The sequence below is a fragment of the Cuculus canorus genome, chromosome 1 (genome assembly GCF_017976375.1).
Source record: "Cuculus canorus isolate bCucCan1 chromosome 1, bCucCan1.pri, whole genome shotgun sequence".
Taxonomy (NCBI): Eukaryota; Metazoa; Chordata; class Aves; order Cuculiformes; family Cuculidae; genus Cuculus; species Cuculus canorus.
The window spans coordinates 145,635,193-145,651,007 of NC_071401.1; the positions used below are offsets into that span (position 1 = coordinate 145,635,193).

At 43.1% G+C, this 15,815-nt stretch overlaps 1 protein-coding gene across 1 annotated transcript in view; it reads left to right on the plus strand.

Annotated features, from left to right (window-relative positions):
- Positions 1-15,815, plus strand: part of SYN3 (synapsin III) — a 210,346-nt gene that overhangs the window by 36,972 nt on the left and 157,559 nt on the right. The window contains exon 3 of the mRNA XM_009557594.2: positions 2,699-2,756. Coding sequence (XP_009555889.2) covers positions 2,699-2,756 — 58 coding nt within the window. The remainder of the gene's footprint in view (positions 1-2,698; positions 2,757-15,815) is intronic.

Genomic DNA, 15,815 nt, shown 5'->3' on the forward strand with positions numbered 1-15,815 from the left:
AAAGGGTTATTGGGTACTGGAACAGGCTGTCCAGGGAGGTGGTTGAGTCACCTTCCCTGAAGGTGTTTAAGGGACGGGTGGATGAGGTGCTGAGGGGCATGGTTTAGGGAGTGTTAGGAATGGTTGGACTCAATGACCCAGTGGGTCCCTTCCAACCTAGTGATTCTATGATTCTATGATGTTTCTGCAGCATCAGTAATAATTCTAACTTGCTTGAAATTTCAGGAGTTCCAGGGTGAGGCTAAAGCCATTTTTCATTTCAACATGGTAGTCTCTACTGCCTGGGGGCTCCAAAACCCCAGGTGCACATTGGAAACATCACTCCATCCATTTCAGTGATAGTTCAGTAAGAAGTGTTTCATTTGTACTCTGGGTTGTGTCAAAATGATGAGCTGACCAAAATATTTGGCTGCAAATTGCTTAGCACTTGCAGTCTTCAGAGACACTCAGAGCAAGATAACCTTCCTGGAAGGCTGTCCTTGAAATAAAATAATATATTATGCTGTTAAAAGAAAGCTATCTGAGACATGGGATAACCTGTTTGGAATGAAGGATAGGAATGAGAGGCCATGCAGTATCTAAGTCGAGGTTCCTTGCTCAGTTCCGATGACTCCTCACATTGGATGTGCCCTCTGTGTGATTGTCCATGAGAAGAGTCAGTACTGTAGTGATGGAAGACAGAACTTTTTAACTGCATGAAGGCTAACTTCCTGGACTAGGCAGTGGAAGCCTCTTTGCTCCATCTGTGCTGGACTGAAGATTGTGGTTAATCACAATTTCAAACCGAAGCAAAGCAGCACCAAGGAGTTTACAACCAGCTGGTCAGCAAAGCAGAGGCCATAGAGGGAGGAAGTGTGTTTCATAAATGTGGGTAAAGAGTATATATTATCGGCATTCTGGGAATAAAAACAAGCTTGTACTAGTGAATAGTGTGCCTCAAATTTCAGTCCAGTTCCTGTGGGCCCACTTAAACCTCATTCCAGTTTTTGAGAAATCACTGGTTCCAGCAATGTCTCCTATGTTTAGGAGTGAGAAATGTTGCCAGACCCTCTAGAGCCATGCCTCTAGAACTATGAATGAATTATTAAGTGCATTTAGCATTCCTGTTTATTGTTTGAGGCGTAATGTCTCAGCTTGACTGTTGAGTTGCCTTTTTTCATGCAACACTCATAAATTCAACAAAAAGGAGGAAAAATGTCCAGAGCTCTGCTTTTTTATATCGGTCAGGGGTTGTTTGAGCCACTTGATCTTGGTCACATCTGGCTCCTACACTGTCCCTCGCTGACATCTGTGCAGAGATCTTATTAGCACCGTGCTGATGGATAGGCTGACTGGGAAGGGAAGTGTAATACAGCCTTCAGATACCCTCGCTAGAACAAAGTGGAAAACTTTTGACAGTTTTTACATCTTTTTCTAATAAAATGAAAACTTTTGACTTGGTTTTGAGCCAGGATGACAAAACAAAACATCTTTTTTATTTACATCTCACTTTGTTGGGGGAGGAGAGCATTCAGCTGAAAACTGGTGCATTTCAGCCATAGGGGAAATTGCCTTCCTACTGTCTCTTCTTTACTGGAACAAATAGACACATACTAAAAAGGCGAGCCAGCTTCTTTTTTTTTGCTTATACTATAAAAGAGGGAGCAATGCCGGCTTCCCCTCATTTTCCTTTACTTTATTCTGTCTTGTCTTTGCCAACTGGAAACAGAGCGCAGAGAGTTACTTTTTCTCTGGAAGCAGTTCTTGCAGGGCTTAACTGTGTTTTCAATGCCTTCCAAATAGAACAGCTTTTTGAAACCTAAGTGGTGTCCCTCGAGTTTTAGAGGACAGATACAAGAAAATAAATTTATGTTTTCTTCTGTCAGATCTGTTTGGCAAGGGGAAGAATTAAGGAGAAATATTCATAGGGCAAATTATATTGGTAATTTCTCTGCTGGCTAATCAATATAAGGGGCATTATTCACAAATATGAATAAAAAAGCTAAACCTGCTTGCCCTTTTCCTATGTTTTCTTCTTCAACACTACTGTCAACCTTCCACCCTCATGAAGAACTGATCCTTCTGAAAATGTTTTGTTGTCTGCATAGCATAGGCAGCTAGGAGTAGAGATGGTGGAAGGAATATGTGTTCATAACACTGTTCAACAGCAAAACAAACACAGCTTCTCAATTCAGTAGAAACGATCCTTCATTAGTGACACTGTAGATGCAGGTACTGTTTCTTTAAATGAGTAGCAGAAAGATGAACAGAATTAAAGAGCAGCTCTGTAGTGGGAGAGCAAGAGAATAGGCTTCACAAGTACTTCAACTGTGGTAATAAAGATCCTTGCTCAACATCAGAAGTATACTGTGCCATATGTTGTACTCCTTCTTTTACAGACTGAAGATTGAGTATTAAATGAGATATAGGAGGAATCATTGATTAGAGTTGTTGCTCTCAAAAAGATAAGGAGAGCATTTGGTTTTCACTTTTAAAGTAAAAACAAAAAAGTCACAAGCCTTGAAAGAACTTTCCAATGTGGTTTTCATCTGGCTTGGCAGATTTCTCCTGGAGAGCAGAAAGCTGAGAGAAGATAGGAATTAGGAAAAAATCCTGGGACCCGGATAGAAATTCTTCAGCAAAAAGGGAAATGCAGAAGTAAAACAGCATGTGATGAAATCTTCTTTAACCCTCTTTGTCTCTCTCATTTCTTCTGCAGGGCCAAATATTTCCAAGGGAAGAAGGTGAATGGAGAGTTTGATATCCGAGTGGAACAGGTCAGTGACAAGTGAACTTGGCTCTAAGAAATATGTGTGGATAGGGCTATGGTCTTAATAACAGGTAATCTGTGGATATTTCTTCTCTTGAAGACAGGAACTAATGAGAAGTTTTAAGACATATGCATTTTATGGAAGCTACAAAGGACTTATTGGGCCATCTCTTCGAGCTCCCTACACTTGCAGAATCATTTGCTATTTCACCTTAAAATGAAATTTTCTGTTCTGGTGATGTTCTATAATTTCTTCCATTGGAAGACTACCTCAAAGCCCTGTCTACGTGCCTGAAAAGGTGCAAAGCCAGTTTGTCCCTGTACTTGTTGGTGATGTTATGTTCCACATGCGAAATATACAAGTTATCTAACCTATGCTGATAGAAGCCTCCAACCTTTAGTTTCAGCATGCAAAATAACTGCATATGGCAAAATCATTTAATCTGTTGAAAGTCCATAGGAACAACAAGGAGGCTCATGGCCTGTGTTCTAACATGCTCTGCAGAGCATTGAACAGATTCTCTGTTTCTTTTTTTCGCTTTGACACCAGACATTCGTTTTAGTTGAAAACTCTTCATGTTGGGGTCTGTCCCCTCCTCTCTGTGTTCATGCAGTATCTGTCAAAATGAAGTCCTAGTATTGACTGAGACTTTGGATGCTGTGATCAAAGTAGAAAAAAATATTAAATAATCATCTACAGGCACCTAACTTGAAAGCTTCCACGAGAAAAGAGAGATGTAGAGATGAGTTGGTGAGCCTTAAGAAATTATTTCCTTGTTTTATACTCATTAGTGCAAAAAAATTGCTTGGATGGATGAGGAAAGCTGGTGAAAGTTGTTTGAATGACTTGATATTTTCTGTTTTTATAAAGCTGGTGATTCTGAATTGTGTGTGTGTGTGCATGTGCATATGTGTATATAAAAGTATTAATGCAGTGGTTTTGAGAACTTTTCAGGACCCATTACTCTTGACAAAGGGGTGCTGTCCAGTTATCTAGGACTATGCATGAGAACACATGGTCTGATCAAAGGTTGTGTCTGGCACAGAAAAGTTAGTACGTTATTTTTTTGCTGCTGTCATAACTATGAATATTTTGCTTTCCTCTTTAATTGGTATCATACTTCTTAGGACTGGTTGGTATTAACAAGAACAATTCTCACAATTCTTTCCTTTTCAAAGTCTTTATTTTGATGATTGCCTCAGTAAATATCCTAAAAGATAACAGGGAAAAATGGGGGAAAAACCCCACACTTCTCATAGAGGCATGGAATCAAGTAATAATTCAGGTTTGCCCTTCAAGGCCCTAATCCATTCCACTCTGCTGCTCAAAGAAGAGTCATCTTCAAAGCTAGACCTGGTACTTTTGAAAATGATCTGTTAATTCTTTCCTAAGCCTCCAGCCTCTTCCTTTCCCCTCATAGTACTTCTCCACAAAGGTCGTTGCACTTGAGGTCGTTATCTTCAAATGGTTGGTGAGTGGAAAGGGGCAGAAATGGACTTTTGAACCCTGATGGGTTAAATCTAGTAATGACAGTCATCATCGTCACCAGGTAGCTTATCGCATTTCCCGAAGGACTCTTTCAGGAAGTCTTTCCCAGTCTGTCTCTTGAAATCCTTCACATAATCTGAATGTTCATCTTTGAGATGAGGCACCAAATTGCTCCAAGCAAAGACTGTAAGGCTGGTGTGACTGTGCTGGTGAGGACTGCTGCCAGACCCCTTGCAGCTTTCTTTAAATACTCAGCATAGTGACTGCAACGTTGCCCAAAGGAACAAAATGGACAGTGGGTAAGAGATTTGAGGAGCAATGCACAAGGGCCCTGGTTGCTTCCCCTTGACCTTTCCCTACCTCTTGAATCAGGCAACTGGTCTGTCACGTACTGAACAAGGAATTGCCAACAACTTCCCCCTACCTTGAAAGCAGAAGACATGATCACTTCCCCTGCTGGATCCACTGTGTATCATAGGAAACACAGAAGCTGTATTGTCACGGGTAGTCCTCAAATATGACCCTAGGGCTCTCTGCATATTGTTGAGGCCAAGAAAGGAGGACTTCTTTCTTCAAACTCTTTCTTTGTCCGGTTCTTTTTTTGTCCATCCATCCTTTCTCAGCATTTCTTGATATTTAATTTTCATTCATTGATCCTACCTTGATTATCTGTAGCGTTGCTGGCTTCTTCATCCTCCTCCTCAAGAACAATCCAGTACCCTAAACTGTTGTGGAACTCACATACCCTAAGGCTGAATGTGGAACATCTCGTCTTGAAAAACAAATGTTCTTCCACAGAAAAGGCAGGGAATAACTGTGCTTACCGGCCTGGTCCACACTTTTGAGTTCCCGGCTCACCAGTCTTCACTACTGTAACTGTCCCGTGAAAGGCACACAGACTGTGCCATGGTGCACAAGCTCTACCTTGACTGTTCAGTTAGAATCATAGGATAGTTTGCGTTGGAACAGATCTTTAAAGGCCATCTAGTCCAACCCCACTGCAATGACCAGGAATATCTTCACCAAGACCAAGCTAGTCAGAGCCCCATCCAATCTGACCTTGAATGTTTCCAGGGATGGGGCTTCTGTTACAACTCTGGGCAACCTGTTCTAGCGTTATAGCACCCTCATTGTAAAAAAATTCTTCCTTATCTCGAGTCTGAATCTGCCCTTTTTTAGTTTAGAATTATTACTCCTTATACTATACCAACACGCTCTGATAAACAGTTTGTCTCCATCTTTTTTATAAGCCTCCTGTTAGTACTGAAAGGCTGCAATAAGGTGTCCCTGGAGCCTTCTCTTCTCCAGGCTAAACAACCCCAACTCTCCCAGCCTTTCTTCACAGAAGAGGTGTTCCATCCCTCTGACCATTTTTGTGATCCTCTTCTGGTCCATGTCTTTCCCGTACTGAGGGTTCCAGAGTTCTGAATAAACTCTGCATCAGATCAGGTTTTGAACCTTTTGAACCACTTGGTCTGCTCAGTAAGTTAATTTAGTTTTTCAGTTTTCCATTTAATCCTGCTTCAGATAACCACACATTATTGACCCAGCCAGAAATAGTTTGTCTTAGGAAATTTTTATATATTTTATAGGAAAAAAAAACCACTTTTGATCTGAAAAGCTAAATAATATAAATAGTTTGAAGGACAGAAAGCAGTGAAAGGAAATATCCAAATGTTAAATACTCTTGAAAAACCACATGGGGAAAAAGCAACTGCCCTGGTTTTTTCTCACTTGCTATTTTTTTTGCCATTCTTCCAGAGTGCTCTGTGGTTGGTTTAAACTGAAGGAAGAATTTGCCTTGTTGCTTTTTCTTTTCTTCTTTCTTTTCTACCTCTATTGCATCTTACCTCTTCCTTAGCAAGTCATTTCAACAATCTTTGGGGGAAGTAGAGCAGGGTAGTAAGTGATACTTTTTTTAAATCGTGACACCACTTATTTGTAATGGAGCAGGAGTGCTGAAAGCAGTGCTGTCTTTCGCTCTCTCAGCAGCGGGAAGTCAGTTATCTAATCTGGTTATACACCCCTATTAGCCCTCTGAGCAGCCTCTCCCCCTTGGCTGTCATCCGAAGAATGCAAGACATATGTGATCACGCTGTCTCGCTCTGTCTATCCCCCACACCCAACACTGTGAAAGGCGTTGGCTGATTTCAGTTGAATTGGAGAAACAGAAGTTCCAAGATACTAAGTTTCTACAAGAGGTGAATTGAGTTCCTATTAGGCACTGGATAATCTTCAGGGAAGAAACTGTTAAATGCCATCCTGCTTCTCAGGGATCTGCTTCTGTAAGAAAATAGGTTTCATGGAGTCTCAAAGAAGAGTGCTGGTTCTTTAGCACAGAAATGAATTACATGACCTCAATACCACCCCTAAGCCCTGGTTCTTCAGCTAAGTCCAATAACACTAGCAAGAGACAGAGACACTCTGGGCACTCCCTGTTGACAGTGAATAGCAGAGAGAGTTGTTGAGGACTTTGTGATAGGTACACCCTCTCCAGCCTGTGCTGTCTCCTGTCATTCATTAAAATGACTGAGAGTCCTGACTTTGTTTCCACCTTTATTTCTTCTGATCTTCAGCATAACATCCAAAACATATTTATTAATGTGCTTTAGATGCTAGGATTTATTATTTCCCGCCCTTCACAGGATCTCAGGCAAGCAACATCATTGTCTCTTCCCTGCTGGCTGCAGGATGAAAAGCATAGGGCTGAGAGAGGGATGGGGCAGTGGGAAGCAAGTGCAAGTGCTCTTCTGAATCCACCACAAGGGCTCCTTTTTCTTTGAGGGCAGTTTGGATTACATTTTGATTATTTGGATATTTTCCCACTGCAAGTCCCTCTGCAACAATGGTAGACTGACCAAAAGACTGATCAAAAAGCTAAAATCTCTTTGACTTATTCCCATTAAAAGTCTGGTGGCTTAAGGTTTACCTAGTTTATGCAAAAAATAAGATTCTTTTAGATTTGGATCCATGTTTTTGCTTTTACCTACCTTGTGATTTCCAGCTTTGAGAACTACAGTATATATATCTCCAGTTCTTTTCTCTAGAAACACAAAAGGTAGAGAAATTCTTTTAGAAGTTTAGTTAAACAAAATGCCTCTAAGGCAAAACCAAGCTTAAAGAAGAATCCTAAAGTACCACCGGAGTTCACAACATTGCTTTTATTGTCTCCTGAAATTAATTTTGCTTTTATCTTCTTAGTCCTCCCTCACTGGCAAGAGGACAGGAGACATTAGGAAACACAGTATATTCAGGAGGAGGAGGAATTCCACCATAGACCTTATGCACTGTCAAGCATTTTCCAAGACTAGAGGAAACTGGCAGTCATTCAGCACCTCCTTCGCTACTCTCTCTGCCATAACCCAGGAAGGAGTCCTTGGGTGTTAGGTATGTCTCGTGCACAAGGGGAACGCTGCATGCCTGTGCGTCGTCAGCACAGTCAGGTAGAAGCAGAAGAGGGCAGGAGAGCTGGTGCTGAGACCTGGACAACCACAGATCCATCAGACATATCATGACACTGGGCAATGGACAGACAAGTGAGATGCTTGACACGTTGCAGGAGACGTGTAGAGCAGAGTCATTGGGATGACTGTGGAGACCCGACTTATGAGAGGGGGTGAAAGAGTTGAGTTTGTTTATCCTGCCAAAACAGAGGCTAAGGAGAGACAGCTGCTTTTAATAAATACACTGGTTTAAGAAAAGGTTTTTGGATGTGGTGCCTGCAGTAGCAAGGGGTTAGAATCTATGACTCTGGTAGGTTTTTTTCAACAAGATCAAGAAAAGCATAGGAGGGAGACAGGACAACATAAACCTAGCAGGCAGGAGTGAGCAGCACTTCTTAGAGAGAGCCTGCCACCTTCCTTCAGGTATTTAGAATCATAGAATCATAGAATGGTTTGGGTTGGAAATGACCTTAAAGATCATCCAGTTCCAACCCCCCTGTCATGGGCAGGGTCATCTCCCACTAGATCAGGCTGCCCAAGGCCCCATCCAACCTGGCCTTGAACACCTCCAGGGATGGGGCAGCCTCAACTTCTTTGGGCAACCTGTTCCAATGTCTCCCCACTCTCATAGTGAAGAAATTCTTCCTTATATCTAGTCTAAATCTGCCCCTCTCCAGTTTGTACCCATTCCCCCTCGTCTTATCACGACAAGCCTTTGTGAATAGCCCCAGCTTTCCTGTAGGCCCACTTCAGGTACTGGAAGGTCGCTAGAAGAAGCCCTCGGAGCCTTCTCTTCTCCAAGATGAACAAGCCCAAAGGCATTTTAATATATCCAGAGACGTGTTTCCTGGCATTGGATAATTGATGGTGAAGTGGGTGAAAAGGATGCAGGAGGATTGTTGAGGCCAAAAAGTTCATCTGAATTTTATTCCTGTTGTTTGTCCACCCGTCTCCTTCCCACCATTTCCTGCTGTGATGAGGTGGGTCCGTCTGTCCGTCTGACATGCATTCTTCTTGCACAGCTCATTCACTTGTTCCCATTGCCTGGTTTATTTTCAGGGAATGAGTGTTCAGTGAACTCCTATGTGCATGGTTCTGGAAAAGTCTTGTGGTATAGATTATGACTCCATTGGCAGCAGTGTCAGGAAAAATGTTGTACTTGGCGCTCACAGAAAATAATTGTAATACAAATCGTGAATTCCAGCTCCATTGTACTTCCCATCCTAAAGAGCTGTTTTCATGTGGTCCTTTCAAAAGGTAGAATCTGATAGGCCTGTTTGTGATGAAAGGAAAATTAGCCTCACATCAAATAACTATATAATTTTTATTCATTGTATGGTATAGTGGGTTTTTTTTCCAACTGAAAGCCAGAAAGCAGTTCAGGAACAGCAACGGCAGTTCTCATTGCTTTGCCACATACAAGCGTTCAGAAACCACGAATAATGGGAACTACAGAAATAGCAAGAATGACTCAAAAATCATTATTTTAATAAATAAATAGTATCTTCAATTTTTGTTTGTTTGTTTTCCATTGGACTCTAGAGTCTTACGGAGTTCATGTTTTTGAGCTATTTCCTGGGATCATAAGGTTGAGAGCTGTTTTTTTGCTAGAGCTCAAATTTTTGGGCAGTCACACAACTTCTGAAGTGAAAATTTAAGAGGCAATTCCAAATGCCATCAGAGCTGATGCACCAAAAGGCATTCACACAGGTCAAGGCATGCGGACATTCAGCATCAGTGCTGTGTGTAGGCTAGAAGCAGGCATCCTATCTTCAGGACTTGTAAAGAGCAGTTGTGGAAGCTCCCCTTGGAGCTGCACAGCAGCATCCGTCTCCCAGCAGGGAGCTGGCCTCTTCTCCCAAGTGACAGGGGATAGGACAAGAGGAAATGGCCTGAAGCTCCGCCAGGGAAGGTTCAGGTTGGATATAAAAAAAAAATTCTTCACAGAAAGAGTCATCGGGCACTGGAACAGGCTGCCCAGGGAGGTGGTCGAGTCGCCTTCCCTGGAGGTGTTTAAGGAACAGGTGGATGAATTGCTGAAGACATGGTTTAGAGAGTGTTAGGAATGGTTGGACTCGATGATCCAGTGGGTCCTTTCCAACCTTGTGATTCTGTGATTCTCCATCCTTTTCTCCAAAGAGCAATCCCAGTACTGGAGGGAGATGAGGAGCAGGGTGCCTCCCCAAGGGAAAATGCCTCAGGAAAGAGACATAAGGAATCAGGGTGTGTAATCTCTTCTGCATGCATGAGCACAGCAAGCAAGCACAGCCCCAGCCCTCCCCCTGTTCACATCCATACAATCTGATCACCCTTCTGCTCGTGCAGGATTTAGGCATTGCTTACTTCCCCCCCGAAATGCTTGTAATGGTTGTAGTGAAATATGCTGTCACAGGAATGCAGTCTGGTGTTTGCCAAAGTCTTTCTTTCCTTGTACATGTTGGAAGATCCACCAAAAACTAAAGCATAAAATGCACTGAGGAATGTATGTGAATTGATTAGACAGTAGTAATTCCTTATCCCAAGTGCCTAAGCCATGACATGGACCAGTCTGTTTTTCTGACTGCGCTTTGTGTCATGGGGTGGGGAGAAAACCAGATGTTTAAAGATAGTGAGAAGTTTCAGGAGTAAGACTGGGAAAGTGGAACGCTTTGGTCAGATCACAATCAGTGGGTAGGGGAGAGCCAAAGGAGACATGGAAACAGGGAAACTCTGGACACGCAAGAGACTCAGTGTCCTGCAAGCTACTTGTAGCTCCAGTGCCGCAAGTCGAGCCATCTTCCCCCATGCCCATTTGGGTTGGTCAGAGTAACTACCAAACTCAAGCTTAGTATCCTGATGTGAGTACTCTGCATTGCTTTATGGAAGGCTGCATACTGTCATGGTAGCTCAGTACTGTGATTTATGTGATAGAATAAAACCCCCGCAAAATGTCAGAGTATGTGTTACAGTGCACGATGAGTTGAACTGAGGAAACTGCAAAGGTTCTCTGGCAGTGCTAAAAGCCCCTCTGCTGTTTATGCGTCTGTGCAGTATATATGCAAATAGGTGTATATACTGAAAAATGTCACACGAAAGTCTAATAAATCTTTGTGTATTCCTTTTAAACAATGACGAGCTCAAATAGCTTTTAGTTAGATTATGTACAGATGAAGTCTTAGAAAGTTCAGTAGCTAAAAAAATCTCACTGTTCTTTTCACTGCATGGACACACTCAACCTGCTTGCCTTAAAAATAAGTCAGCCACCATGCCCCCAAAACACAACCACCAAAATGCATCCTTATTCCTGCATTCTTGTGCCACAGTGAAGATGAACTGACCCTCAGTATCCACTCAAGGAGCAAAATGGGAACCTTTCCTGGGGTTCCCTTTGGAGTGCAGGGACAAATTTAATAAGGACATCTGCCAAATACCAAACTTATCACAGAATGGTTGAGACTCAAAGGCACATCTTGTAGTCCAATGTCCTGCTCTGAGCAAGTTCATCTAGAGTAGGCTGCCCAAGGCCATGGCCAATAAAGGTTTTAATATAGAATCACGTAACCATAGAATCATAGAATAGTTTGGGTTGGAAGGGACATTAAAGATCATCTAATTCTAAACCCACTGCCATAGGCAGGGACACTTCCGACTAGATCAGGCTGCCCAAGGCCCTATCCAACCTGGCCTTGAACACCTCCAGAGATGGGGCATCCACAACTTCCCTGGGCAACCTCTTCCAGTGCCTTGCCACCCTCATAGTGAAGAAATTCTTCCTTATGTCTAGTCGAAATCTGCCTCTCTCCAATTTATAGCCATTCCCCCTCATCCTACCACTACAAGCCTTTGTAAACAGTTCCTCCGCAGGTTTCTTGTAGGCCCTCTTCAGGTTATTGGAAGGTCGCTATAAGGTCTTCTTGAAACTTTCTCTTCTCCAGGCTGAACAACCCCAACTCTCTCAGCCTGTCCTCACATGGGAGGTGCTCCGGCCCTCTGATCATCTTTGTAGCCCTCCACCGGACCTGTTCCAACAGCTCCATATCCTTCCTATGTTGAAGTTTCCAGAACTGGACACAATACTCCAGACAAGATCTTACAAGAGAGGACTAGAGGAGCAGAATCACCACCCTCGCCCCTCTGGCCACACTTCTTTTGATGCAGCCCAGAATATGGTTGGCCTTCTGGGCTATGAGCACACATTGCCGGCTCATGTTGGGCTTCTTATCAACTAGTCCTCCAAGTCCTCCTCTGCAGGGCTGCTCTCAATCACATCATCCCCATCATGTGCTGAAAACGGGGATTGCCTGGACACAGGTGTAGGACCTTGCACTTGGCCTTGTTGAACCTCATGAGGTTCTCACAGGCCCATTTCTCAAATCTGTCCAGGTCCATCTGGATGACATCCAGTCCTTCCGGTGCGACAACTTCACCACTCAGCTTGGTGTCACCTGCAAACTTGTTGCGGGTGCACTTGATCTCACTGTCTGTATCATTGATGAAGATACTAAACAGCACTGGTCGCAGTACAGACCCCTGAGGGACACCACTCGTCACAGATCTCCATTTGGACATCAAGCTATTGACCACTACTCTCTGAATACAACCATCCAACCAGTTTCTTATCCTTACCGTGGACCTTACCGTCCACCCATCAAATCCATATCTCTCCAATTTAGAGAGAAGGATGTTGTGGGGGACTGTGTCAAAGGCTTTACAGCAGCCCAGATAGATCACCTCTGTTGGTTTCCCTGTGTCCACTGCTATGGTTACCCCATCATAGAAAGCCACTAGTTTGGTCAGGCAGGACTTGCCCCCTGTGAAGCCATGCTGGCTGTCTTGAATCACCTCCTTGTCCTTCATGTTCTTTAGCATAGCTTCTAGGATGATCTGTTGCATGATCTTCCCAGGCAAAAAGGTGAGGCTGACAGGCTTGTAGTTCCCAGGGTCATCTTTTCTACCCTTTTTAAATCAGGCACAATGTTACCCTTCTTCCAGTCACTAGAGACTTCTCCTGATTGCCATGAGTTTTCAAACATCATGGAGACTGGCTTGGCAACCACATCAGCCGATTCCTTCAGGACTCTGGGATGCATCTAATCAGGTCACATAGACTTATATATGTTCAGGTTCCCCAGGTGGTCATGAACCTGATCCTCCTCTACAGTGGGAGGGCATTTACTCCCCTGGTTACCATCTTGTCCCATGACCCAGGAGAGGTGAGGAGAGCGGTTATCAGTGAAGACTGAGGCAAAAATTTAAGTACCTCAGCCTTCTCCTCAACTGTTGATACAAAGTCATCATTTTCAACCATCAGTGGGGGTACGTTCTCTTTAACCTTCCTCTTCTGATTGACGTACCTGTAGAAGCCCTTCTTGTTAGTCTTCACTTCCCTTGCCAAGTTCAATATCTCTGGGGACAGAGACTCCACAGCCTTTTGGGCAACCTGTTCCAGTGTTTGACCACCATTACAATAAAAATTTAAAAAAAAAAAAAGTGTTTTCTTGTAGTTACATGGAATTCAGTGTATTTCGTTTTGTGCCTGTTGTCCTTTCCACCTTCCCTGGGCACCACTGAGAAGAGTGTGGCTCCATCTTCTTTACACCTCCCAGCAGGTTTTTAGAGACATTGACAAATATTCCCTTTTGATCTCCCACTCCCTCAGATGCACAAGATGTGCAACTGAAGACAAGACAGTAGCCTGGACAGGGCAATGTTAGGATTACAGAGGATCTCAAACAGAATATGACTTAAAAAATTGTCACATTGCTGCGCTTATGACAAATTCATATGGAACATATGGACAGCAGTCTTACATGTAAGGCAAGTGACCTTACATCTTACTCAACAATGGTCAGGTCTCTGCTGAAAGATCATGGTAAGTTGTAAGCCATTACAACTCAAGGCAGTTGCAGACCTGTCAGAGAGGTTCCCAGTGACGGCAACAGCATTGATCGCTGTGCTAAGAAACATCATCCACAAGAAAATCTTACAAGAATGTGGTTGGGTGTGTCTAGGGGGAAAAAAAGGAAGAAGGAAGGGTAAGGCTTCCAGCAGTAAGTCTTCAGATTCTGCAGGAGAAAGTAATGAGCAAAAAAAAAAATCCACCTTAAACATGTGCCTCTCATGAAGCATTAAAAGGTCTGGCTATCAAGCCAGGCATTTCTATTATTGCCTGGTTTAAAAATGACAAAATCCTCTTTTTTTTTAATGTCAGTAAACATAAATAGAAATTCTAAAATAGCTCACCAAACAGATTTGTATCACCTAGAGAATACTAATGGGTGAAACTGAAAGAAGCTTAAGATCTAGTCCAAATGATCTGGAGAGATTTCTGAATCTGAATACCTGAAGCAGGCAGTTTCAACAGCTATCCTCAAAATATCTGTAGGCGTCCTCCCAAATCTGGGCCTCGCAGAGGTACAAAATATTTCTGCTCCCACAGTCTGTATTATGTTATTCTTCAAGACAGATTGTGTCACGTTTGTCACATATGGTTCACTCTTGCCCTGAATGTTTTAGCAGCCACTGGCACCATTGCAAAGCAAGTATAAAACACCATCCAGCTAACATAGTGCCTTCTTATATTCGATGACTCCTAATACAAATGACTCCGTGAGGCCGCTGGGAGCCGGGCTCTCCTGTTTAATGCACAGTTACCTGTCACTCTATCTGCAGGGGCTGCTTTCAAAGACCTCTTTGTCTGCAAGGTAAACTCAGGCTGGAGATGATTTCAGACTTGAAATCCCAGCCAAAGGAAGTCATCAGGCTACAAACCCACAAAGTTAAAAATACAGGGAGCACTGGAAAATCAACAGGAAACAGTTTCTGCTGACTGAAGTTTTCAGCCTCCTTCCAAACGCCAGCTAGCAGTGGCCTGTCAGATGGAACAAAGCAGCTACATGAAAGAAGCAGCAGCCCTGAACTTAGTCCCTTAAAGTAGGAACGACTGCCAGGAAAAGATTATGATTGTCTCTCAGCTGTGATTGCATATCTGGATGTTTTAGGGACGAGGTAGCTGAGTCCTGCAGACCCTCTTTCCACCTCTCCCTCTCCTTGCCAGGGTGCCTTGGACAATGGATGCCAAAGGGGATTTTTCCCTTTCTTTTGGCTCTCTACATTAGCAGGCCTGAAATTGGTCCTGGCAGTTTGGTACAGAATACTTACCAGCTCTGGGGATTCCCAGGCCTGTTTGGATGTCAGGTGTCTGAACACAGCTTTGTTTGGTTTGACTGCCTTAGGCAACGCCTGTCAAACCGGCTTAGATTGTAAGTGCTAGCCCTCAAATGAAGATTGCCCATTTTGACCTCCAGCACAGCAAAGAGTTGCACTCTTTAGATCAAAAAAACATTATGGAAAAAATTACGGGAGAAAAACACACAAAAAAATGAAAACATAGACCTAAAACTTTCCTCTCTTTCTCTGATGTTCACATCAGATTGTGAATCCCTCATCTGCAGAAGCTGAAGATCCAGCTCAGTAACACTCTGCTTTCAGAGTGGACATCTCTAAGGCGTACGGAGACAGAGAGGTGGGGAAACCATCCTTTCACTTCCCCAGTTCATAGAGCCTCTCAAACTCACATGTAAGATAGCAGGCTTGCCTCGGTCCACAGGGGAGTTCACTCATGGTACCCAGAGCATCTGCTCTTGCTGGATATGCTTAAGGTGGACTCCTCTCTCCCTACACCTAATGAGATTTTTTTTTTTTAACGTACAAAATGCAGGTGTCTGTTAGAGTTACATATTTCTCATCTCTGATCCAATATGATCACTGAAGATAGCATGGCTGTGGACAAGGTAGCACTGTGCAATCTCATAAGAAAAGCCCAATCAGTCACCTGAACTACTGCCACTCCCTCTATGTGTGTGTGCATGTGTTTGAAGTGGAATTTATTTCTCAGCAACAGGAATTTTCCCCTTCCTTTCATTGTAATTCAGAGTTACAATGATGTAAGATCATATAAATGTGTTGCTTTAAAAAGTTTACACACGGCCGCAGACATGAAATCTAATTACATCATTGGGTCACCAGTCCACGGTCAGTGCTTTAAAATTATGTGGATTTAACAAAAAAAGTTGGAAGTGATTTTCTTCATGTATCGTCTGGCCTCTGAGCCTTTACAGGTGCACTAGTTCTCCATTGACAAGTTTTTTCCATG